Source organism: Strix uralensis, chromosome 4, assembly GCF_047716275.1.
Source record: "Strix uralensis isolate ZFMK-TIS-50842 chromosome 4, bStrUra1, whole genome shotgun sequence".
In the NCBI taxonomy this organism is placed as follows: domain Eukaryota; kingdom Metazoa; phylum Chordata; class Aves; order Strigiformes; family Strigidae; genus Strix; species Strix uralensis.
The window spans coordinates 123,408,046-123,432,092 of record NC_133975.1 but is presented as its reverse complement, the minus strand read 5'-3'; the positions used below and the strand labels follow the sequence as shown (position 1 = coordinate 123,432,092).

The 24,047-nt window shown below is 46.1% G+C and overlaps 1 protein-coding gene across 1 annotated transcript; it reads right to left on the bottom strand.

The window, feature by feature from the left end:
• Window positions 1–4,980: 4,980 nt before the first annotated feature.
• On the bottom strand, window positions 4,981–7,968 carry ZBTB42 (zinc finger and BTB domain containing 42). Its single transcript, XM_074865247.1, has 2 exons — window positions 7,832–7,968; window positions 4,981–6,460 (listed from the first exon to the last, which is right to left on the bottom strand). The coding sequence occupies exon 2, from the start codon at window positions 6,444–6,446 to the stop codon at window positions 5,016–5,018; it is 1,431 nt and encodes a 476-aa protein (XP_074721348.1). The 5' UTR covers window positions 6,447–6,460; window positions 7,832–7,968; the 3' UTR covers window positions 4,981–5,015.
• Between the last annotated feature and the right edge of the window lie 16,079 nt (window positions 7,969–24,047).

The window sequence follows — 24,047 nt, the reverse complement described above, 5'->3', positions numbered from 1 at the left end:
ATGCTGCAATCCTGGAAGATGACGGCCCTTGCCATGGTTAGGACAGCAGATGCCCTGGGGGGTCACCCCCTTTTCCATAGGAAAGGGCAGGATCACTCCCAGCATACCTGTGAGCTGGCAGGCAGGGAACCCTGCCTAGAGGGATCCCATTGCTTATTCAGTATGTACACACCCCAACCCCCCCCTTTCCAGTACCCACTTAGTGGCCTGGTTTCTTCTCAAAGCTTTTTATATTTCACATTCCTAAGATTTAATTATGTTATCAGAACAACAGGCATCAGGATTTGGAGTGCCAGAATTCACATTAGCAATTGCTATCAACAAAGAAAATGGGCACAGCATGCCCATGCCAAAGTAGATGTGGGCTGCTCTCCTCAATCTACTCACGGTTATTTATAGCCTGTTTGCAAGCCATCCACCTCCCAGGTTTAGCTTCAAGCTTGCTTCTTTCTGAGCACCCTTCTCCTTCAGAGAAAACACTTTTGCCTCCCCCTTCCCTAGCACAGCACCCAGATTTGGGAGCATTTAGTTCATTTTCTGGGGCAAGGGGGATAAAACACCTTTGAATCTTCTTCCAAACATTCACAACAGCAGAAAAAAGTGGAGAGTGCCACAAATAAACAGCTGCAGGGACACCCACCCCACAAGGGCAGAAATTAAAAAAAAGAATTTATAGTTTCTAACACTTCACCACATCAGAGCTGGAGGATGCAGGACTGCTGTGCATCTCCAGCAGCTTTCTGCCTTCCCTGCAGACAGGGATGGAGGCACAAGCTCTGCAAGGCAGGACGCATGCTTGAATGCAAGAAATACCTACCTATTTTGAGATGATTGCAAAGAAGCAGCTACATGATAGCAGGAGGGGAGAGAGAGCTGCGCCTCCACACCAGCATTAACTCTAATTTGCCCGTCCCCTCAACCAGCACCATTTCAGGGCAGCCTGATTCTGCCAGGATCCTTTGCCTCCAAATAATTAAGAAACACAAGATGCAGCGCATGTAGTACAGGTGCAAACCTACCCAACAGCTTATTTCCCTCCCCTGAGCAGCAGCTGGCACAGACAACTCATGTCTTCTTCCTCCTAATCCCAGCTTCTGCTAAAGTCAACCCAAGTTTTCAGGTGGACATTACCAGAAGCTGGGTCAGACCCCAGCTCCCTCAAGCCTGGGAGAAATTTTCAGCGCTTTAGGAGAAGCCCTTCAAGCAAGTTAACCAACGTGGCTTCAGTCAGCCCAATGGTGTTGGGATGCCAGCAGGCACTGGTGCTCTTTGCTGGGCTGTCCATGCACACTGAATCCCTTCAGCATCCACAGGCTTGTCACCTGGTTCCCAGCACCCGCCTGTGGCTGTGAAGCAGCAACACTTGGGGCAGGGCTGCTCCAGAGCTTCCTCAGGGCATTGGAGGGAGAGTTGAGCCCACTCAAACCTCCCTCATACTCTGGTTAAAATGCAGAAGTGGTGCTGGCTTTAGTTCGGCCCAGTGACTAAGGAAACGCTCAGTCAGGCTCTGACTGAGATACAGCAGCTCCTCACATGCCTAGAATTCCACATGGCCCTGAAAAAGAAATAAATATTAAGAGTACATAATAATAAAAAAAGCAGTACAGCCACCTGTAAATAATTAATATTAAATAAAATAAAAATCAATTAATAAATAATAATAAACCCAAACACCACACACTTTCCGCTAAAGGGGGGGGAAGAGGAGGAGGAGGCTCAAGCTTACAACTCTAGCACGTTTTATTTTGTGTAAATTTATAAAGACAACAATCCTAGTCACGATTGTCACATTGTACAGCACATACCAATACAGTTGCAAACAGAACTCCACGCAAAACTAAGCGTTAACAGTAGCTTGAATCACTCTTCCTGCGATTGTCGTATCTAGACTAACAGTATTACGCTAACACTGAAGAAAAAATAGTTCACTATAAAACAGTGATAGAACGTTTTTATAAAATATATTCCATTCCAATAGCTTCTCTACATACTGTATACTATAAAACTCTCCCACAAAAATTAGTGTCTTTAAATATACATATTTAATCTGAACTGCACCAAGATTAAAAACAATTAAAAATATCAATGATTTTTTTTTTTTTTTTACATTAACTTCACAGTATTTGTTTGTAGTAGAAGACAAATCCAGTGTTTAAAATGCGGAGCAGGACTACTCCCTACAGAGACAGTAACCACCCCACAGTGAAACAGTTTATGAACAGACAAGTGTAAGTGTGCCATGTTTTTAGTACTTCTCTGTAGAGTCATGAACCATTTTGAAAACATGCTCCGAGCTATTGCAACTTAAAAATGAGACACACACACAGAGAAAAAAAGTCACCTTAAGAACAAAAATAAGTGCAAACATTTTTTTACTTTAAAAATTCAAGCTATGAGGAGTGGGAACACAAATACCAGACTATGAGAACAGAGTGTTCATGATGTAGTCAAGAATGAGAAAGTCTTTTTTTTTTTTAAAAAAAAACCTTTTGCCCCATAATCACTGCAGTACAGAGCATGCTCACAGCATCAGTTTAATGAATTATTTCTATACTAAGATCAGACACAAACTTGTTTCAACTTTTCCCTGCTCCATACGCTAACGATGTTCTTATGGCACGTCCTATTTTATGATCTTCTAAAAAAAAAAAAAAAAAACCACAAACCAAAACAGTAATTGAAGACTGAAATGCAAAAAAAGTGTCACAAGAATGCAAAATTAAGATTACCAGCTTCAGTAATGCTGACTCTACATTAAACTCTTTACATGTTGTTCAACATGCAAAACCCATTGTTATAAAATTTAAAGTGAAGTGTAAATTAACTAGTTTTGAAATAGATTAACAGTAATAATTCCACTTCAAAAAAAAATCTAATAAATACTATATCAAGTATCTTCAGGAGAAAAAAATAACTTAATTTTAGTAGAAAGAAAAATAACTTAATTTTAGTAATTTTGTTCAGTGCTATTTCCAATCACAGCAAAAAGGAAAAAAAAAAGAGAAAAAAAATGATTAAGTAGAATAAGACCACAGTACCAAAGCCACTTATGTTCAAGATACAGTACTCTCCCACAACTTTCATATGTAACAGGTTCAGCAAAAATATTTTACAGTCAAGAAATTAGACTGAAAACAAAACCCAAAACTATAAATAGAAGCAAAATTTCACATTACATGTACATTCATAGTTTAAGAGATGAATAATAAGAGGAGGCTGTAACAATATCCTGATTTTCTTTAAAAGAGGAAGTACTTATTTTAAAAAGTAAAAATAAAAAAAATAACCAATCCCATATTATTTATGTAGGTAGTGCTCAGTTTTTGGACCAGAAGGGGAAGGCATTGGGTTATATTTTCTTCATAAGATGAAATACAGTATTTTAAGCACAACTTTTTAAAATAACCTAACTCAGTGCTTCAAATGCATTTTAAAATAAACGCTTAAGTTTCACAAAAAAACTCCAGGAGTGTCAGGAAAGCTGGTGAAGCAACGCTAACGCAGCAGAATGACATTCAAAACCCTCAGATATTATTATTATTATATTTCAGTCCCATGTACCTTGAATGGGTAATCTGACTGGAAGGAAATAATCTTATATTGACTGACATGCACAGACCAAAGGATGATCTATTAGGCAAGTAATTGTGTTATTTGGAGTAAAACTGGTTAGTTACAGGCAGCCTCAGTTTACAAACAAACTAAAAAAAAAAAACAAACCACCCACCTAAAAATACCCCAAAAACCTCCCCTGAAAAGGTGGGACATGGGGGAAAAAGTTGGGCCATATTTTTCCTCCAGCAGTTAATCTTCATACTGCCCCTTCAAAATGCTGGCAATTGCACAGAATTTGGCCCACAGGGAATCACCAACTTCTTAAAAAATAAAACATAATCCCAAGCTGCTGATTTTAGCATTGCAGCAAACTTTTCGGACAAGATAGCAAGGCATCTCCTAACACACATGGTATGAGTTACCTTGAATTAAGACACACCCCCGGAGCCTGATATCAAGAGGGGTTATTTAGCCACTTTGGGGCTGCTGTCACCCCCAAAGGGGAGAGGATCAGCCCCTGGGTGTCAGTATGGGAATGAAAACATTCACATATCATGTGATTTTTTTTTTGTGTATGTCCTAGTGTGCATCCTTCAGCATTTTAGGAGTGAATATGCTGCAGACAGAAAGAGTTTTTCCATCCATGTTTTATGCTCAAAAGCAGCTTTTCAGTAAGTCAGCCCAGGGAGGAGGATGGGTGGGAGGGGAAAATTTAAGTCAAGTCCCGAGGCAAAAACTTCTCATTCAGATTTTAGGACCAGTTGCAGAACTATTCTAATACAATAAAGAGAATAAAAAATGACCAGTACCAAAGACACAGCCAGGAATCCTCACCCCCCTTTATGATTTGGGCCAATTTAAGGTCTCATCTAGCTCTATAAAATAAGAGTACGTCTGCTTACTCTGCGATATGCAGACAAGTTTCTCTACACTGAAATGTATTTAAATCATAGTTCATCTCTTCAGATGTTTCTATGCGACATGCAGAGAGCATTAGGGGAGCTTAATGGAATCCAAAATTTTTGTCCGGAATTTGCTGATAATCTTTTTTCAAACTAAAAAAAAAAAAAAAAAAACACCAAACCAAAAAACCCTGACCACGAAGCAAGTACTTCCAGCATGAAAACAGATGCTAAATCATTGCAGAATTACTTAGATCATTTCACATTAATAATGTAACATGGGTGCGCAAGAGAAGACCTAAAGGACAGTGCTGAGAAGGGAGGGTGGCAGGAGAAGGGGGGAGCTGGAGGGGTGGAAGGATTGCATTAAAAGGCCTCTGGAGTGTATACCTCTGCATCTTTTAGAGATCATATACCTGAAGTGAATATCACCAAAATAAAATAAAGGGGGGGGGGGGGGGGGAACAATTCAGTTGCTGCCTTTTTTTCCTGTTTTGTTTTAAGGGAGGTGGGGGGGAAGAAAATAAAAAATTTAAAAAAAAATAAAAATCACACGTCTCAAACAACCAAGGACTTTACAAGGCCACAATGAAATTTGCGGATATGTCTGTACAAATCTCCAGACTGCGTGAACCGTCTCTCGCACCACTTGCACCCGTGGGGCTTCTCCCTGGTGTGCACGACTGCATGGCGGCTGAGGTTGTGGGAATACTGGAAGCTCTTTCCGCACTGGCCGCAGGTGTAGGGCTTCTCCCCCGAGTGAGTCCTCTCGTGCCTCTTTAACGTGTACATGCAAGAGAAAGTCTTTCCGCAGAGGGTACAAGTGGGGACTGACCCGTCGGGGGACAGGCGGGTCCGGGAGCCGTCCTTGTCGCGGAAGTGAGAGCTCAGGTGCAGCTGAAGGATGTGGGGGCTCGGGAACACCTTGCTACAGAGGGGGCAAATGCAGATATGCCCGGGAGGCACGAGGACGCCCGAGGAAGAGATGTCTGACGAATCCATGTCGTCCTCGCTTTCGTCTCGCTCTTGATCTATATCCTCCTCTCGGGCATGAGAGCTGCCATTCCCCGCGAACATGTGTCCTAACCCTGTCACTAGGCTTTTGGCTGAATTCCCAAAATGCTGACTCTCCGGACTCCTGGCTTCGCCGTCCTCCTGATCTGACAGCAAGTCTTGTTCATCTTTAACAAGTGGCTCGGTACCCTGCTGCTGGCTGTCGGAAGCCAGCTGTCCAAAGACATAGGAGGGGTGTAAGGAATCTCTCCCCGGCACAGGCTTGAAAGACAAATCCAGCGCGCAGTCCACATCACTCGAAGCCAGGGGATGGTTAACAGACCTTTGGGACAAAGGTCCTGTGGAACTATTGACATTAGCCTTTGTTTTTCCAGCTGCTGCGGCGCACGGTTCTGCCTCTGTCGGCACAGAGCTGACACTTATATGATCAGAGGACCAGGCGGGGTGACTGCTGACCTTTTCTTTGCCTGCTGCTCTCTCGTATTCTGCAACGCTGAATTTTTGTTTGTTTCCTGGGTCAAACTCGTGGACCAGGGGCACTCCAGCGTCTAGAAAATGCTCCGCTTTCTCCAAACTAGCCACCTCATCATTAATCTTCTCTTCCGAACATAATTCTTTATCTTTCAACTTGCCCTTGCAGACTTTCACAATGTCATACATGTGAAGGTAGCTAGCCGCAGCCAGCACATCTTCGACCGGGAGACTGTTGAATTCCAGCTTTCCCTCGTACATGAATTCGAGCAGCAGGCTGAAGGCAGGGGCTGTGACAATGTCACTGTTCAGATGCACAATATCCCTTTTGTCTAACTGGTCCCTGTAGAAAAGATGGAAGTACATACTGCAAGAGGCAAGAACGGCTCTGTGAGCTCTGAATTGAGCTTCTCCAACTAAAACAGTACAGTCACACAGGAAGCCCTGGTGACGCTGCTGACTCAGACACTGCAGCAACTGGCGGCTATGGTCTGGAAACTCCATTCTTCCTTCATAACCTGTTCAAAACAGGAAAAACTTGAATGCTACTGTAAACTAAAGCCTCCTAGCAGCTGTAACAAACAGATCGGCTTTTTGGTAACACAAGCCAAAGAAACAGCCTTGGAGATAACGTTTACTGTTAATTGTCTGTAATAGTTTTATTAAGGGGGGGCGGCGGGGGGTGGGGGGGGGGGAAGAGAGAGAAAAAAAACCCAACACAACATGCTTCTCATCCTTTCGCACCTGCTCCGAACAGGAAAAACTTGATTGTAAGTAAACAAAAGCTAGTAAAGCAGCAGCCCCTCCAACCTTTGTTTCTCCCACTAAGCACTTTAATAAAATTAAGAGGAGGAAAGCACATACACATTAAAAAAAAATAAAAGCATAAACTCCCAGGCCGTCTTCCCAGCAACGCTAACTCGGGGCATCTTTTACTAAAGCATATTACCCACGTCACGCACATACACACACGCACATTTAAACTTTATCCTCAGTCGTTATGCACCGAAACACAACAAAACAGTCGCGGCTGGCGCTGGAGAAGCGGCGTTTTTGCAGGGAGGGAGCGGGGTGGGGAGGGCGGGCGGGGAGAAGCAGCCCCGGCACCCGCATGCGGAAAGGGGCGGGGGGGGTGGGGGGGTGGGATAAAGGAAAAAAGTTTCCCTTGAAGTTATTAAAAGCCGAGGAAGAAAATAAGCGGCGTAAGGACAGCGAGAGAGCAGGGCTGGGGCTGCAGCCGGCTACCTGCCGCGGCCGGGCGCTTACCTTCCCGCGGGACGCGGCGGAGCCGGCCGCGGGCGCGGAGCCGGGCGGGCAGGAGGAAGCGCGGGCGCGGTGCGTGCGCGAGTGCGAGCGAGGCGCGGCGGGAGGGAGGGAGGCGGGAGGGAGGGAGGGAGGGAGGGAAGGAGGAGTGCTCGGTTTGCTAATTACACCGCAAGCTGGAGAGTCAGCTGCTCTGACTTCACTGCGATGGAAATGCTACCTCCAGCTGTGCGCCTTTTAATGCCATATGTTACTCCAAATCTCGCTACCAGCCAACCACAGCTTGCTGCCTTTTAAAGTTCCAGCAGCCCCATTTATAGCCCGCGATTAAATCCCACAAACTTGCCCCGAGCCCGCCCCCCCTTCCATACTCCCCCCCCCACCCCGGACCCCCGCCCCCCCCCCCCCTCCGCAAAGTTGCTCCCCGCAGCCCTCCCGCCGTGACCTTCGCCAGCGCCCCGTTCCGCGCAGCGCGGGGGGGGAGGGGAGGCACCGCGGAGCCGCTTTTCGGAGCCCGCCCCCCCTCCCCTTTTGCAGCCGCGCTCCCCAACTTTGCAGGGAGGACTTTCCCTTGGCGGGGTGGGGGGGTGGGTTTCGCCCTCCCGGCCGGCTCACCGCGTACTCACCGGCGTGCGGCGGCGGCGGGGCTCAGCGTCCGCATGTGCGCGGCGCTCCGCGGGTGCGGCGCGGGGCCGGCGGCGCGGCGGTGTTGTGGAGCAGGTTGTTAGCCGGCCGCTCTCGCGATACTTTCCCTCCGAGCCGCGGGTGTGTGAGTGTGTGTGAGTGTGAGTGTGTGTGTGCGTGTGTCCCCGTCTGGTGCACACAATAGCCCCCGCCGCCCCGGCCAGCCCCGCCGGCGGCGGCCGGTGTGCGCTGCCGGCTGCGCCCTCCCCCCCTCTCCTCCTCCTTCTCCTCCTCCCTCCCCCTTCCTCCTCCTCCTCCCCTCCCCTCCCGGCCGCTGCATTGGCAGCGCGGCCGTCCCGCTCCCAACTCCGCTGCGCCGCCGCGGAGAGGGCGCGCACGCCCGTCCGCTGCAGCCCGACGTGCCGCGGAGGGCGGAGAGCGGGGCTGCCCGGCGCAGAGCAGGGGCCGCCTCCGCGCCCGCGGAGGGCCGGGGGGAAGCGCGGTAGCGGGAGTTGCGCGGCGCTTGCCCCGCGGCGGGGATGGGGCGAGAGTCGTGGCGCTCCCCAGGCTTTATCTTGAGTTGCGCGTCAGCTGATAAATACCAGATGCCTACGGATTTTTCAAGATGACCTTTCCGATGGTTGATTTGAATTTTAAATTTTAATTAGCCGTAATCCCATCAAAAGTGAGCGCCTTCAGCGGGAGGGTGCGCGGAGGTGCGGGGCCGGGGGGGGCCGGGGACCGGCCGCAGGTCCCCGCCGCAGCGCCCGGGGTCAGACCCGGCCGCCGCCAGCACCCGCCGCGCAAGTCCGGCTGCCGGAGCCCCGGGAGCCTCCCTCGCCCCGCCGGGGCTGGCGGGGGGGCGGAATGCCGTTGCCGTGGGGTGTCCCCGGAGCCCCCGGGCTGCAGCAGCCCCGGGGGCACGGAGGTGGCCGCGGACGCGAAGCGATGGGTTGAGGCTCCGGGTCGAGGTGGATGTTGAGGGTTTTGCTGCCCTTCGAAAGAAAAAGGGCTGAGTCTGAGCGTGCTGGTGGGTTTGGGGGAGCGGAGCCCCGGGGTCCCTTCAGAGCTTCCCTGCGAACACCCTGCGTGGTGCCAGTCGGAGTCTCCAGCCTGTGCTTTAGCCTCCAACAAGTAAAGCAGGGAAACTCCTTTCTCTTCCTTCCTCTAGCTTGCCTTGTCTAGATTAGAATATCCGCAGGATAGTAACTTTTTTTTTTTTTTTTTAATGCGTGGCTTTTCCGATGCACAATGGTAGCATCAGCACCTTAAAACACCAGGTTTATTGATTGGTATATTTGTTAACTAATCTAATCCCGTTCTTTGATATTTTATCTTTAGGCTCTTTGTCACAGAAGAAGGGTCTGCATTGCCAACACCACTTTTCTCTCACAGACCTCAACTATTTAACTCCATTGGCAGCAAATGCCAGGATATTTGGGTGGTTTTCGAGCATTAATGACTGTGTCCTCACAAAGCTCTTCTGAGATATTTGGCAATGCTATCATCCATACCGTTCAAATTGGGAAGTTCCAGCCCAGAACGTGGAGGTGCCCAGCTCCAGTGAAAGAGTTAAAGGTCCTGGGGTTGAATCTGTCACCGTTCAGTAAAGCCCAGAGCTTTATCTGTCCATGATGGCAGACACGATCAGGGAACGGGAGCTCTCCGTCCTTTTAAAGACGGTATTATCCCGCAGTCGCAGCCTCATAATACACACTCTACCAAAAGTGGAGCAATTTCTTCCCCAAAGTGCAAGTGCAGTTCCCATTAAGTTACTCTGTGGATTTGTCAACTTGTAGAGTTTCTTTGTCATTATACATTGGAAATATTAGGCAGTCTCTTGTATTCCTATGAATTGTGCTGCTTGGCAGAAATCCCTTATTTTGTGTACTTCATTGTTCATTTTTCCCTCTCCCCTTTAGCAATAATGAGAGAAAAAATAAGATAAAAAAAGAACCAAGGTTTTATTCCTGTTTGGGTGCTGTAAGCTAGGAATAATTGTCTACAATCTAACAGTGTCTTATTTTTAGTAAACCAGTTACAATTTCACAGTAAGTTTGTGGTCATTGCCGAGTTTGAAATGTCAGAAAACACAGCAGCAGGTATCCATTTTGCGTGTTGTTGGCTTGCTTTTTCAGGGCTCAGAAATACTACACTCACCTTCACACCAAGGCAACGATAGTTACAATACGGGTGTTGTACTGATTTAACTACGGTTGTACAAAATACTGGTAGTACAACTCTCTAATGTAAACAAGCCTGAAGTCATTACTGGAGGCATGCAACAGGAAGAACTGCCCCAGAAACTTTATTCCTGTGTTTTTGAAGGCCCTTGTGAAAGCATGGCATGGTAAGCAAACCATCTGCTTTCATCTCCCTGGCCCCTGAGCCCTTTGCAGGCTGAAGGCTCCCCTACCATGAAGCCCAGAAGAGGCTCCATTTTCAGTCCTTCCTTGAGGGAACGGAGCCAGGCAGCAGCTGCTCGGCCGATACCGAAGTCTCCGTCCAGCGTCCGTGCTCAGGGGAAATCACGACCATCGCGCTGCCCAACATGAGGACAGCTGAACGTGAACTGGGACTGATGGAAGACGTTGGGAGCCACCATGTTCAGCATCCTTGTGCAGCTGCCCACGTTCCTGGGTCTGGCTAAAACCCTCCTGGGCACCAGCAAGCCTTTTGCTGCTTATGGAGCCTTCTAGAGTTGAGCAGAAAGCACAGGTTTAGGGCAGAGAGACTGAAAATCAGTGGTGCTGGCAAGGCTTTTACTTGCCAAGCAAGGCTAGCCCCGCTCCTGGTTGTTTATGCTGCCTGGACACCAGCCAAAGCCCACAGAAATTAGTAGAAAAACCAACTGGATCAGGTCCATAAAGCCTGAGGACTCTCTTCCATTCTTACCCCTTTGATCCAACAAGAGTATGTATTTACTGAGTGGGGCCTCTCTAGCCCTCTTTGTTGGCCAAATGCAGAAGTGGTAGCAACAGGTTTTTCGTGCAATTTAATCATTTTCTCTCTCACCGCATTGGGCAGAAGCCTCTTTGTGTTTGTTTCTACATGATTTCAGTGCTTTTATGTTCTTTTTTTTTTTTTTTTTTTTTTTTTTGTAGGGCATCTTCTTTGTGGTAGTCCAGTCACATTTCAGAGGGAGAGTCAGGGCCTGAGATTGTTTAATACTTGCAGGACTGAAGATACTTTAAGTGCATTGGTCATAGCAAGGTTTATTTGCAGAAGTTCTTCCAAACTTTTCCAGAGGTTGGTTTATCCCTTGCAGTCAGCAGTGGGCATTAGAAGGACTGAATGCTTCATTTTCTCCTCTGAAACAGGGAGGAATTTAACCCCAAAGGTTGCTGAGCCCCGTGGTAGTAAGAGAAGGAGCTGCCATTGGCATCCATGGATCTTCCCCAATTAGCAATCTACTCCAGCATTTACCCTGCAGTCAAATCCAAGGTCAGCATTCAGGGGGTTGCTCATTTTGCAGTCAAGTCATAAAAATGGGCATGACCTTCCCAAAGATCTTTTCAAGCACGTCATCTAAGACTCAAGGAAGCATTAACTTGCACTATTGCCATTCCAGACATTAATCAGAACATATATTGCAGACAGTCTCCTCAGCAGTGTGCTTATGTGAGTTGTATTTGTTTTATGGCTGTCCTGCTGATTTCTCCCTGATAACGAGACCCTGTGTGCGCTGGAGTATTTGTGAGTATATATTGTAGCAGCTAGAGCCATTGTCAAATCATCCTACCAAATGGATAGGCTCATAGCACTAAGCTGCATATATAAATTACATATTAACTTGTATTTGCTGTAACACTATCAGTAGGGATACACCAACCTAGTGACATGCATTAAGAGCACAAAGGACTCTGCAGAGGTACCGCTGGCACAGGTCACGTTTGACTCCGCAGCAAGAGCTTGCAACATCCCCGTCCAAAACCAGCCAGGCATTTAATATCACGCCTGTACTTCAGCTCCCTTGTCAGCAGCTGGGAGAGAGCTTCCTCTCAGTTATTCATCTTCCATAGTTTCACTCAGCTTGCCTAACTCTCAACTTCTGATTGGTTTTGCGACAATCTGCTGTGTTCTGGCTTTCTACAAATGGTAAAGGAAGGTACTTTTTTAGCCTTTAAAAATCCATTGTTTTTTTCCATAAAGGGAGCACACTTCTTGGTTTGCAGTGGTAAAGGTAATTTGCATGGCATTGATAAGGCACACTCTCCTCTTTGAGAGGCTTTTTTTTTCCTTTTTCACCCTTGCTAATCACCCTGGCAGCCATATTTTAATGTTGCTTGGGTTTTCTTTGGCACATTCAGAATATAATATACATTTACTTAAAAAAAACCTAGTACAATTAAGCATGTTATTTCCTTTTTAATATTTGTTTTATTTATTTATCCATCCCCAGGAAGGAACTCTGAGAGCCCATGTAATAAATTAGCAGGTGTGTAGAAGTTTGTAGCAAGATATATAGAGAATGACAGTGAAAGGCCATAAATACCAGTGGACAGTAAGTGGCAAAATTGGTGTCTGCTTTGGTACCAGGCATAAGATTTATCAGGCCCAGACAAAAGTCTTTAAATCAGAAGCTGATGTATTCTCAGATAAGCTGAGCAGCACTGGTAGGGTCCAGTGTAGTTACTAATCTCTTATTAAAGGAGAGGTTCTTAATTGGTGTTGCTCTACTTGTAAGCAAATAATACACAGTGTTAACAATGCACTTTATTTTAGTAACTCCCAGAAGAAGAGAGCTAAATACTGCAGAAGTGTTTTGCTAGATTAGGACTGGGAAATCTCACAATGGAAATACTTGCTCAGCAAAAATATAACCTAGAATAAAGGGCTTCATACTAGCGATGTTCTGGTGCCAGTTTAGCAGCAGTTCTTCAGAAAATGTTTGTCCCAGGATAAATCAGTTTTACCTCCAACTATTATCCTGAGCTTTGTCAGGCAGAGAGTTGGCATACCTATCCCACTGTCTGTCCAAGGTCTCTTAAGCCAGAGCCTCTCTTGGGACTTGTGGGGTTGGCTGAACATATTCTTAGAACAGGTGTTGTGATCCTCATTAGATAAATCTGCAATCTCCGAGCATAAAAGACTGTCTTTTCCTGTGTGTGGCATATAATCTCGGTCTTCTCTTCATTTTTGGTTTTCCGTGGGGTTTCCAAATCAACCCAGCCTGAGCAAATAAAAACAAGCATAAGCATCCCTGATGCCAGTTAAATAATACAATCCCAAACACCTTACTTTTCTCCATTCCTCATACTAAAACCTTCCTGTGCTACACAGTTCACACCATCATTGCTACAATCTGTTTGTTGTTGGCCTTTGTGATGCCCGTTTTTGCCCTCTCAAACCCATCCAGATAGCTGCAGCAATCACCTCTACTATTTCTTCATCCTTTTATCAGGTACTAAATCAAAATCAAGCCCCTTGCTCCCACCTCCAAGACCCTCTGTGATTTGGAGTGCTCACACTGGCATCATCTTCTAACCCCATTCCCCACCCTCCCTGGACATTTTCTTCTGCCCTCATCCCTGTGTCGTTTTTGTCCTGTCATATTAGGCCCCTTCAGCAGGTGCATCTATCTTGCTGTTTACCATGCCTCAACCTTTCTTTGCTGTCGTTCTCCTCAATCTAGTCAGGGGAGCTGGGATGAGGATTTGGGGAGAAGCAGCACTGGATAGGAAGGATTTTGGGGTGAGGGTGGGAGCTCTGTACAGAGAGAAGCTGGGCTCGGCATGCTCCCAGTGTCTGCTTGACTCCTTTGGGAGCCTGGATGCCAAACCCATGCCTCTGAGAGCAGTCCAGCCCCCAGGGATGGAGAGAAATGGGGGGCTGGGGATGGGGAGAGCAAGACAGACCATTTTTCTAGTCAAAAAGAGCTGCTGTTATCTCAGGGCTGTATAGTAGCCATCACACAGGTCGCTCCACTTCCCTTGATGTATTCCAGGTGGAGGGGAAGTCCAGAGAATGTCATGTAAGAAATGCAAATAAAAATAGCTTTCTAGACTTCCTTCTCTTATGTACTGTCTGCCAAAACATTCGCTCCCCTCCTTTACTGCTTTGCCTATGGATGCGTTTTATGCTTTTATCTTGCTCTTCTGGTAAAAGAAGAAGTACTTGCTGTGAGTTTACATAACTTGCCTTTTACTGCTCTGGCAATGAATGTGGAACTTTGGTCTTAATTAGACTCTCAGTGTAAGTCCTGTTTTAATGAATCACTGAAATACATGAATAACATTAAGCTTCAGAATATGGTTGTAGAGTTGGATATTTAAAGCTGGTCGCCCAGCTGGGTCTATGGGGAGACGAGCGCTTAGCACCCAGGTGAAGGTGTAGTAAGGGGGAAGGGACTCCCTGAAACTAGGGCATAGGTTTCAATTTAGCTGCAGGTAGACCCCTCTGCCTGTGGAAGAGTTTTGATTTCAGAGCTTGTACTTGTGTACTGAAAACTTTGCTCCTGCATCACGGCTTCACCGTGCGACGAAGTGACGGACTTCACAGCATTGGGGGTTCAGGCTGTAGTTTGAGATCCAGGCTATCACGTTACTGAGTTCCTCCTGCAGCCCAGCAAAGAGCCTGAGCTCCACCTGCACCCATGGAGGAGAAGGTTTTTAGGAGTTTGCTCTTGGAAACAAAATGGGATGGTAGAGATGTCAGAAAATGTGCAAAACCTTGGGAAAAAATGCCAGCTCATTAAGATGTACTCCTGATGCTTTTGCAAAGTGCCAGTCTTGTCTGGTGAATCTGGTGACACTTATTAAAGAACATTTGGAAAAAAGGCTTCCAAAAGACCCTTAGCACCACACTTAGCTGGAGGTCAGCCTGTAACAGTTAATAAGTGAAAGGAAACAACCTGGAATGGTAATCACCTGCCGGGGACCTGTGAGTGTCACTGGTAGGATGTCACCCAGTCAAAGCAGGAAGGGAAGAATGGACCACTGTTGTGGAAATGCACTAAATTAAAAGTAACACTAAATGGACTAGAGATTTGTGTAAGAAGCAGCTGTGGGCCAAAACCCTGTGTTTTTTACATCTCCTTTAGTCTGGCTGACCTTCAAGACCCAGGCTTGAGGATGTGCCTAGATGGTCCATTTGGCTGCGGTCACTGTAGGACCTTAGTTTGTGTAGCCAGCAACGTACACAAGTGATGTGCTGCTGCTCTTGTCTGCCTTTAATTCCATAGTCCAAAAGGCTAAGTACTTATTTTCAGCCGAGTGAAGCAGAGATAGCCTCCAGCTCAAGTCCAGAGCAACGTTCAAACTACACTTTTGTAATCGGGATTACTCTCAGGCTCTCTGCTGCATCTTAGGGATCAATACAGGGGAGGATTTGTGACTACATGCATTTAGACCAGACTAAAGAAGGCAAGGAAAGAAAAGGAAAGCAGAGGTCCTTTTCAGATCAGTTATGATTAAAAATTTGGATTTTTTTTTTTTTTTTTTTTTGGTTATTGGGACTTTTGGAGTTTTTTTGTTTGGTTATTGGGAGTTACACCTGAACTCTCCAAGCTCTTCCAGCGCTGCATCTGATGCAGAATCAGTACTGAGAAGACCGGCTCTGATGCAGAAACCGAAATCCAAACAATCTCTCTCTCCTAACTAGATCAGATTGCCGATTTAACTCATATCTACAGATAAGGAGGGCAAATGTAGAGAGATTTATATAGAGGAGAGATTGGAAAGAAAGAAATTGCAAGTTAAATGGTGTTTGAAGTGATAGGGAACTCTGGGGAAATAGGCAAAACCTGAAGAGCAGCAAAAGGATAAAAATGATGAAGTTCTCTAGAGAGGCTGAAAAAAGTACATTTTATTTACTGGAAAAATAAGATGGGTAAAGGCTAAATCCCACAATCCCTTACTCATGCAAGGAATCCTGTTGACTTAAATACTTGTGTAAAAGTATTTCTGTGGGTAAAGGATTTGTTGGACCATGTCCAAAACTGGGTTAAGGTTGATGTTTTCACAGAGACAGCAGTCTTTCATATGCCACCCCAGGTAGTAAATGACAATCATGGGACACATTTTGCAGGATGCACCAAATAAATAAAAAAACCAACCCTTTGCCTAAGTGTGTGGGAGGTTCAGGGTGGCAGAGGGCTAACAGGAAGGTGACTCAGTGGCATGGGAGGCAGGGTCAGTGGTTACGGCTCTGCTGCGGCCGAGCGCGGACCCTCTGCCAGAGAACACCGCTGCCAGCACAAACTCACACAAGTTTTGGCGCCTGGCCTAGAACAACACGGGCCTGTTTTTTCCCTTTTGTGCTTGACTCTCTTAAACTGAGACAATGTGAGATTTTTAATTTTATACGCAGAAGGAAGAAAGAATGCAACCTTTTTTTTTTTTCTTTTCTTTTTCTTTTTCTCCACTGTACTTATCTTCATGAGTGGCAGTCTTACAAAGCCAGGTCAGCAAATACTTTATTCTGGCAACAAGTTTTCATGCAAAGGGCACAAGAGGCGGCTGTGAGTGACCAGGGTACCTGTAATAGTCACAGACAGAAGAGAAAACCCAGGATGCGCTGCCCCCACCTTTAACCTTCTGCAATGGGTTCTTCAGCTGCGGGCTGTCAGGTCCAGCTGATGAAGAAAGAAGGAGAGACCAATGAGTGGAGCGGGAGAAGGGAGGTTTTAGGTGCTTAAAGCCTGATAGACAAATGAGATAAAAAGTCCCATCTCCTCCGTGCCCTGCTCTTGGCGCCAGTGACTTGGGGAGCCAAGCTGCAAATCTTGCACTTGTCCAGGTATGCCTGGATGGAGATGTGTGACTCTGGCCATGCACAACTCTTCCCACATCTTCAACGCAGCCATCGGAGCAACCCTTGTGTGTACCTGCCCAGCAGCACCAGGAAAGGCTCCACTCTGCCAGCATAAGCCCAGTCTGAATAAGTTGGAGGAAGAATTGCTCATCGCCCTCATCCTCCTCCAGGACTTCGCAGAAGGTGCCGTGAACATGCACAGCCCCTGTGTCGAGGCTTAACGCTAGGCAGGTGCTCCCTGGATCAGGACCTACATGGTTAATTTTCAAGTGGCGTCTTAGAGCAGATGTTCCCATGTGTATCCCCTCCTTCCCTCTTCTGACACATTTCCTACACAAACAGCAGATTGCATTGCTGCTGTCCTTTTGATCTGTGGGAGGGGGAGGAAAATCCCACACAAATGATATTAGTTCTCAGGCAGGCTGGAGACGGTGCGTACGGGCATGTGCCTCCCTCCCACCTCTCCCTGCCCAGATGTCTTTTCTGGGATGTTCTTCTTAGCCTCTGCCCACTTCTGGAGCTGCTTTTAAGGTTGCTTACCTTAAAGTCTGGAAGGAAAAAGGAGGTAAGTTTGGGCAAATTGTGGAAAAAATATGATTGCAAAACATTGCTGTCTGTCTAAACGCATACAGAGGCTGGGGTGCAGGCTGATCTGTCTGCTGCCACGCTGCTGGCACTTGTGTGGTGCCTCACACTTGTGTACCTACACTCCTTGAAGGCACTGATGAATTCAGCCACACTGCCTGGGGGAGGCTTAAGATCTTACCAGATAGGAGACTGTCTTTGAGCTTGTGTATGAGACCATTCCCAGTCCCAAGCTTGCTGTCCAGGCTGGTGGGATGTTGACCCACATGCCCGCATAGTCTCAGGGTGATTGCAGAGGGATGGCTCTTGCAGCCTCGGTACGAGGCAACTCAGGGAGGGATGGCAGGATCCTGGAGGATCAGATCAGTATAGGGAGACAAGTCCTTCCCTCTTTCTTCCAGGGTAAGAACCAGGGACAGAAGATAATCTTGGCAAGATGACAGGTTCAAGATGAATAAAAGGTGATGTTTCTTTATGGGATTATAGTTAAGGTATGGATCTCCTTGGTACAGCACCTTCAGGGTGCCAAGACTGCATGGGTTTGGAGAACCATGAGAAAATTTCATGGTCAATAAATTCAACAAAAGGTGTTAAATGCAATGCACTGATTTTGGCTTAGCAAGCCACACAGTGTTGACAGTGTGAAGAATATTCTGGGAAGGCATCACTGATTGCTCACCCTGTTCTTACATTCACCCCCAATATCACTGTTGTTCTTTGTTGGAGAGAAGACACTAGACTAGATGTACCTTTGGTCTGCCCCAGGATGGCCTTTTTGTATTACTGTCTTGAGACAGGGCAGAAAGCTTGCTTTCCCCTTTTACTGGTGGCAGTTGCAAAAGCCCTCTAGATGTATGGTGGAGATGATGGAGGTAGGTGTGGTGGCCACTGATTTTTCTAGCATCATCCTACTAATTCCTTTCTGTGAGTTGACTGGTGTGAAACAGGCAAACAGTTCTGCCTGAGCTCTTTCCTAGAAAGACAAGACATCGTTTTCAGGAAGAGCCTTCGGGATGGCTGGGATGCTTAAAGCTGCCGGTGTCACTGGCCTTGCCACAGCAGCCAGGTGGATGCACCCACACGGAGCAGGATGCATGCGTGAACTAGCCTAACACTGAACTGCTGCTGCTGAGAAATCTAAATGTAGCCAGTGGAGTTTTGGAAACTGGATCTTTTTCTTCATTTAATTTTTCCTGCTTTGGCACCATCCTCATTTCTAACCCCCAGCAGTAGGCTTATAGTATCAGGACTCTCTGCTGTTGTCTTTGGAGGCTTCTATAACAAACACCTGATTATTATGAGAATGATGTTTCTTGAGGCAGGGGATGGGAAGGTTCAAACGTGACACTGTGACCGGCCAAAACAGCAAGCCAGGGAGTGACTGATTGAAATGCTCTAAAAACCAAATTCTTTTAAACCAAAAACCATTCCAAAGAGATTCAGTGTATTTGCAGATGTTATTCATATAGAAGGAGAGTCAAATAACCCACGAAGTCTGACTTACTCATTGGTTTAGAGAGGATATACTAAGCTTCGCACTTTATTTCACTTGGTTTCTTGAGCTTGCAACCAGAACCATCCAGCTCCTTCTTCTGTAGTTAAAATTGCTCAAGAGCATGTAATGAAACCATCTCTGCATGGCTGTTCACCAGCACTTCTGCAGAGGCATGAAGTACGGGTGGATGCTGGGTGGGTCTGTGCGGCTGTGAGGATCGAGGAGGGTGGGTGCCGCGACGTGGGCTGGCACGGGCAGTGCCAGAACCTCTGCTTTCCCAACTCCAGAACATCTGCCCCTGGCACAGGGCACCAGCGATGAGCAGCGCTGCACTCGGGGTGAGCCCAGCCCTCTGCAGCAGTCGGGCAAAATATACACATAGCAGCCACGGGCAGCAGTGGGGAAAGGAAAGAACAGACTTGTCACACTCCTGGAAAGAAAAGTGCGGGTTGTTTTTCTTTCACGGTCTTTCAAAAGGAGCAGCTTTTCCAGTTGTGTTTGGGATATTTCTTAGATGGCAATTTTCTGATATCCTTAGATTTCACAAGTTTCCGATGTTCAGTGTTTCACCTTGGCTCCAGGGGAAAAAAGAAACCTGCCCAGTTCTTTGTCTTCCCCATTTACATTTTCTCATTAGTCCTCCATTGCAAACCATCAAGTGAGCTCTTGTTTCAAAAAGTACAGGGGTAGAAAAGCTAAAGTTTGTGTTCATTCCCCTGTAACTTTTCCAAAGTTGGTGAAATGATGAGAAGTTAGAGACTCAAAATAAAAGCAGTCAGGAGAATGGGTTCAGATGAATCCCTCCCACTCCTCACCCTGGCATCTCCCCAGCATCTTTCATTTTATTTTGTTTAGCAATAACAACAGTAGGAAACAGAATTATTTATCAAGTAATCAAATGTCCTTTGTGAATGCTCAAAAAAGTGATTTTTTTCAGTTTATTTCCACAAGTATTGTGCTTTGTTGCTATACATTCTCAGGGCTATTAAAAATGGGGGTTGTTTTTTGGGAGCACACATTTAGTTGAAAGAATGCAAGAGTTGCCTGAGGCAAATTCATTTCAAATTCAGATGAAATAAGGTGAGGGAAGGGGAAAAATGGGAAAAGTTAAAAATAAAAGCTTTGGAGAAAAACAGGTTGTGGTAGGCATGCTCCCAGCCACCACGAGCTCAGGCTGAATATGGGAGACAAGGATTCACGAAGAAGTGTGGGAAGGCTCAGGTCTCCATGGACCATGCAGGTACACTTGCTCTTAGATATTATTCTGCCCATCAGACCATATACTTTCAGCGATATCAGTAAAAGCTGAAAGCAATTTCTTTGTGCCTTTCCCAAAGTTGCTGGCATCCCTCATTCCCACCTCACGGTTGGCCCATCGCGTGGTACAAGCTCTCCTTCCCAGCTGCTTTTCAGGTCATCTTGGGAATGTTACTGGAGCTCAGGGCTTAGGTTGTTGCCCTTCACATCAGGAGACCATATGATGCATTTCAGCATTTAAAAAGATAATTTTCGCAGTTTCATTGCCTTGTGTGTAATATATATTTATGAACCATGTGTCCATATGATTTCTACCACTAAGCTTCTAACCCTGTGGCAGACCTAAGGCTTAGTAGACTTACACACAGCAAGACTCAAATTCTTTCCTTTTAATATCAAATCATGCATTATTGTGTGATTTATTCAAAGGCTGCAGCATGGAAAGTAAGAAATGCCCATTGTTGCCAATAATATAATCACATGTGGACTTAATCCTGTAAACATGCACAAATAAAGTTACTTACATATCTAAGTCTTTGGTGCATGCAGCCATTTGAATAAACTCCTCAGTCTGAACGTGCATCTGTACAGTATTTAATGCGAAGGGTTTGAGCCAGCCTAGGGTCTTTGTGCTAAATATATAGTAATTATTATAATGAGGGTATTAATGATTTATTTGTGTGCTGTTCTTACATCTAGTGCCAAATATTATACAGAATGTGTATTTGGGAAGAATTTAGCCCTTCGTATTTTATATCTGTAATAATCCATGACTGAGTTGCTGGATTCCATCTCATTTGTATATGCCATATTTTTTTCCAGAACATCTGTTTAAACCCACACTGGATAGCTGCCAGATTAGTGGAAAGGATATGGTATAAAGAAGACTTTTGTTTCCTCCGAGCAAGGAGAAAAAATAAGTTACAAGTCAGTGCATATTGCCGAGAAGAAGCAACTTTTTCTCTCCAGAAGCAGATGTCCTGTAGTGTTTGAAAATGAAATATTTTTGTGTCTCGCAGGCAAAGGTTCTGTGCTTCAACAATATTGATTGTCAGTTAGTACAGGCTGTCAGCCTGCCATGGTTAACCTACCAGTTGTTGGAGAGACAATCATGAGCAATTAAGAATCACATTTCGCAGTTTCAAATGCATCCATATTGCCACTTTATTCAAAATCCTTTTTTTCATGTTGGAAAGTACATTGGTGAGAGAGAAGGAGTTTTCTTTTTTCCCCCTGCCAACCATATTTTCATTGCTGGCCAAATTAAGAGAGATATATATTGCTCATAAACTTGCTGCAGTTTCTTGATTAAAATCTTACATGCAGCACTCCTTTCAACATCAGTCTATAATAATAAAGCGGGAGCACGTTGCATTGCATGTCTTTGTGTTGTGCCTTAGATGCAAAGCACCAGGGAAGCATCAGAGAAAGATTCAGCTGCAGAACAAGCAGGAGCACGATGAGAAAAGGACCGTTCTTCTTCGTGAGGATGGACCTTTGTGATTTGAAATGGGGAAAAGGATAGGAAGATTAAAACCAAGAAGATCTGTAGGCTTAGCGGCTGAAGTTACAATGGTGCTGGGTATGCAGCCATTATGGGAATGGCTGATAGAAGCAAGGTAGCAAAGTGCTGAAATCAACCTGTCACGCCAAGAAGAACAGCCCACATGACATGCTACACAACCCCAAAATCAGCAGTGTCTGGAAAGCTTGTAGCTCTTGTCACCCCTCTGCCAAGCACCCTTCAAGGCTTTGGCAGCTGGTGGCCTTTTAGAGGGAAATACCAGAGACTCTGGGTCTGGGCACTCTCTTACCACATAACTGGATGTGTTACAAAGCCTGTGGCAGGCACTATACACATTATGTTGTGACAAACTGTGTGCGTACCGTCAACTTGGCTGGTGGTTTCGGTCCAAACACCTGGGAATGATCTCAACTTCATTAGCCAACATGGCTTAGAAGGACTTTAGGCAAAGATAAATCCAGAACTTTTCCAAACCAAATAATTTCCTAAAAGCAATGAAAATCCATCAGTTCTTCGAAGAGATCACATCACTCATGGCCTCAGAAGAGATTTCTGACCATGAGATGACTGCCTCCATGGGGCTTCTCAGCACCCTGAACCTCAGAAGCCCTTCCCATGCCTCTGCCACCCACCTCTTGTGAAATCCATGTGTGGTCTGGATCCATAATGCTCAGAGGAATGGGACTGGGAGGTTTCACTTGTGGGAATATGCTCTTTGCAGAACACATGAGATTCTGCCCTACACACAGCAGAGGCAAGTAAATGTCAAGTCCTGAACAAAACCATATACATCATTCAGAGATTGTCAAGAGCAACTAGTAGAAAATGTCAGCACACACTTCACAATAAAGAAGCTCAGAACAACAAGTTGTCTTTGAACCTGTCCATGGAAAGGGTTTTTTTCACACCTCACACTCCCCTCCATCCCATCATCATTACAAAAACCCCCAAACCCTGAGCAACATCAAAACAGACTAAGCCAGCCATTCACCTGAGGTGAGTCCCACAGTGCTGCCTTGGCATTGCAGCACTGATGGATTAATCAAGAGAAATGTACATCATTTAGGCTCTCAGCAAAGTATTTCAGAAATGATCAACAATTTGGGCCAGCAGTACTAGCAAATGAAAGGTGCTGAAAATGGGGAATCGTAAGAAAAAAGGGAAATTATGTAGCTGAATAATACTGAGAAATCATCTCCCACACACAAGTGTACACAGGTTCTGATACCAAGACTGGTATGAGTATAAAAGTGAAGAGTTTCAACTTTAGTAAGACTTTGTCAATTCAAAACTTACATTAAAGGGATTTCTGTGCAGTAGCTCTCTCTGACCATATTCACCTCTCCTCTGTACAAAACACAAGTTTGTGGTTTCACAATCACATTTTCCTATTTTTAAAACATGTTTTCTCTGCTGTCTTGCTTTGCAAAAAAGACACTGAAACTGCAAGAGAAACTGTCTCAATGGAGGAAACTGAAATGGCTTCGTGTATGACATGTGAACAATGGAACAAAGTAAACACCAGCAAAAATAGAAAGCAGTGCTTTATTTTCTCTCTGATCTTTCATTTTTAGGGGATATTTGTGATGACAGAGAACTTCCAACACTTCAGGCAAATGGGAAATTTTTAAACAAGAGTTGTGGTGAACGGAGTTAAAATTGGTTGGCGGCTGGTCACGAGTGGTGTCCCCCAGGGCTCGGTTTTGGGGCCACTCCTGTTTAACATCTTTTTTGATGACCTAGATGAGGGGATACAGCGCACCCTCAGTAAGTTTGCAGATGACACCAAGTTGGGTGGGAGTGTTGATCTGCTCGAGGGTAGGGAGGCTCTGCAGAGAGATCTGGACAGGCTGGAGCGATGGGCTAAGGCCAACTGTAGGAGTTTCAATAAGGCCAAATGCCGGCTGCTGCACTTCGGCCACAACAACCCCCAGCAGCGCTACAGGCTTGGGGAGGAGTGGCTGGAGAGCTGCCAGTCAGAGAGGGACCTGGGGGTGTTGACTGACAGCCGGCTGAACATGAGCCAGCAGTGTGCCCAGGTGGCCAAGAAGGCCAATGGCATCCAGGCTTGTGTCAGAAAAAGCGTGGCCAGCAGGGACAGGGAAGGGATCTTACCCCTGTACTCGGCACTGGTGAGGCCGCACCTCGATTCCTGTGTTCAGTTTTGGGCCCCTCACTACAAAAAGGACATTGAATTACTCGAGCGTGTCCAGAGAAGGGCAACGAAGCTGGTGCAGGGTCTGGAGCACATGTCGTACGAGGAGCGGCTGAGGGAACTGGGGTTGTTTAGTCTGGAGAAGAGGAGGCTGAGGGGAGACCTCATCGCCCTCTACAACTACCTGAAAGGAGGTTGCAGAGAGCTGGGGATGAGTCTCTTTAAGGAAGTAACAAGCAATAGAACAAGAGGGGATGGCGTCAAGTTGCACCAGGGAAGGTTTAGACTAGATATTAAGAAGTATTTCTTTCCAGAAGGAGTTGTTAGGTGTTGGAATGGGCTGCCCAGGGCAGTGGTGGAATCCCCATCCCTGGAGGTGTTTAGGGTCAACATAGCGCTGAGGGATATGGTGTAGTTGGGAACTGTTAATGTTGGGTTGATGGTTGG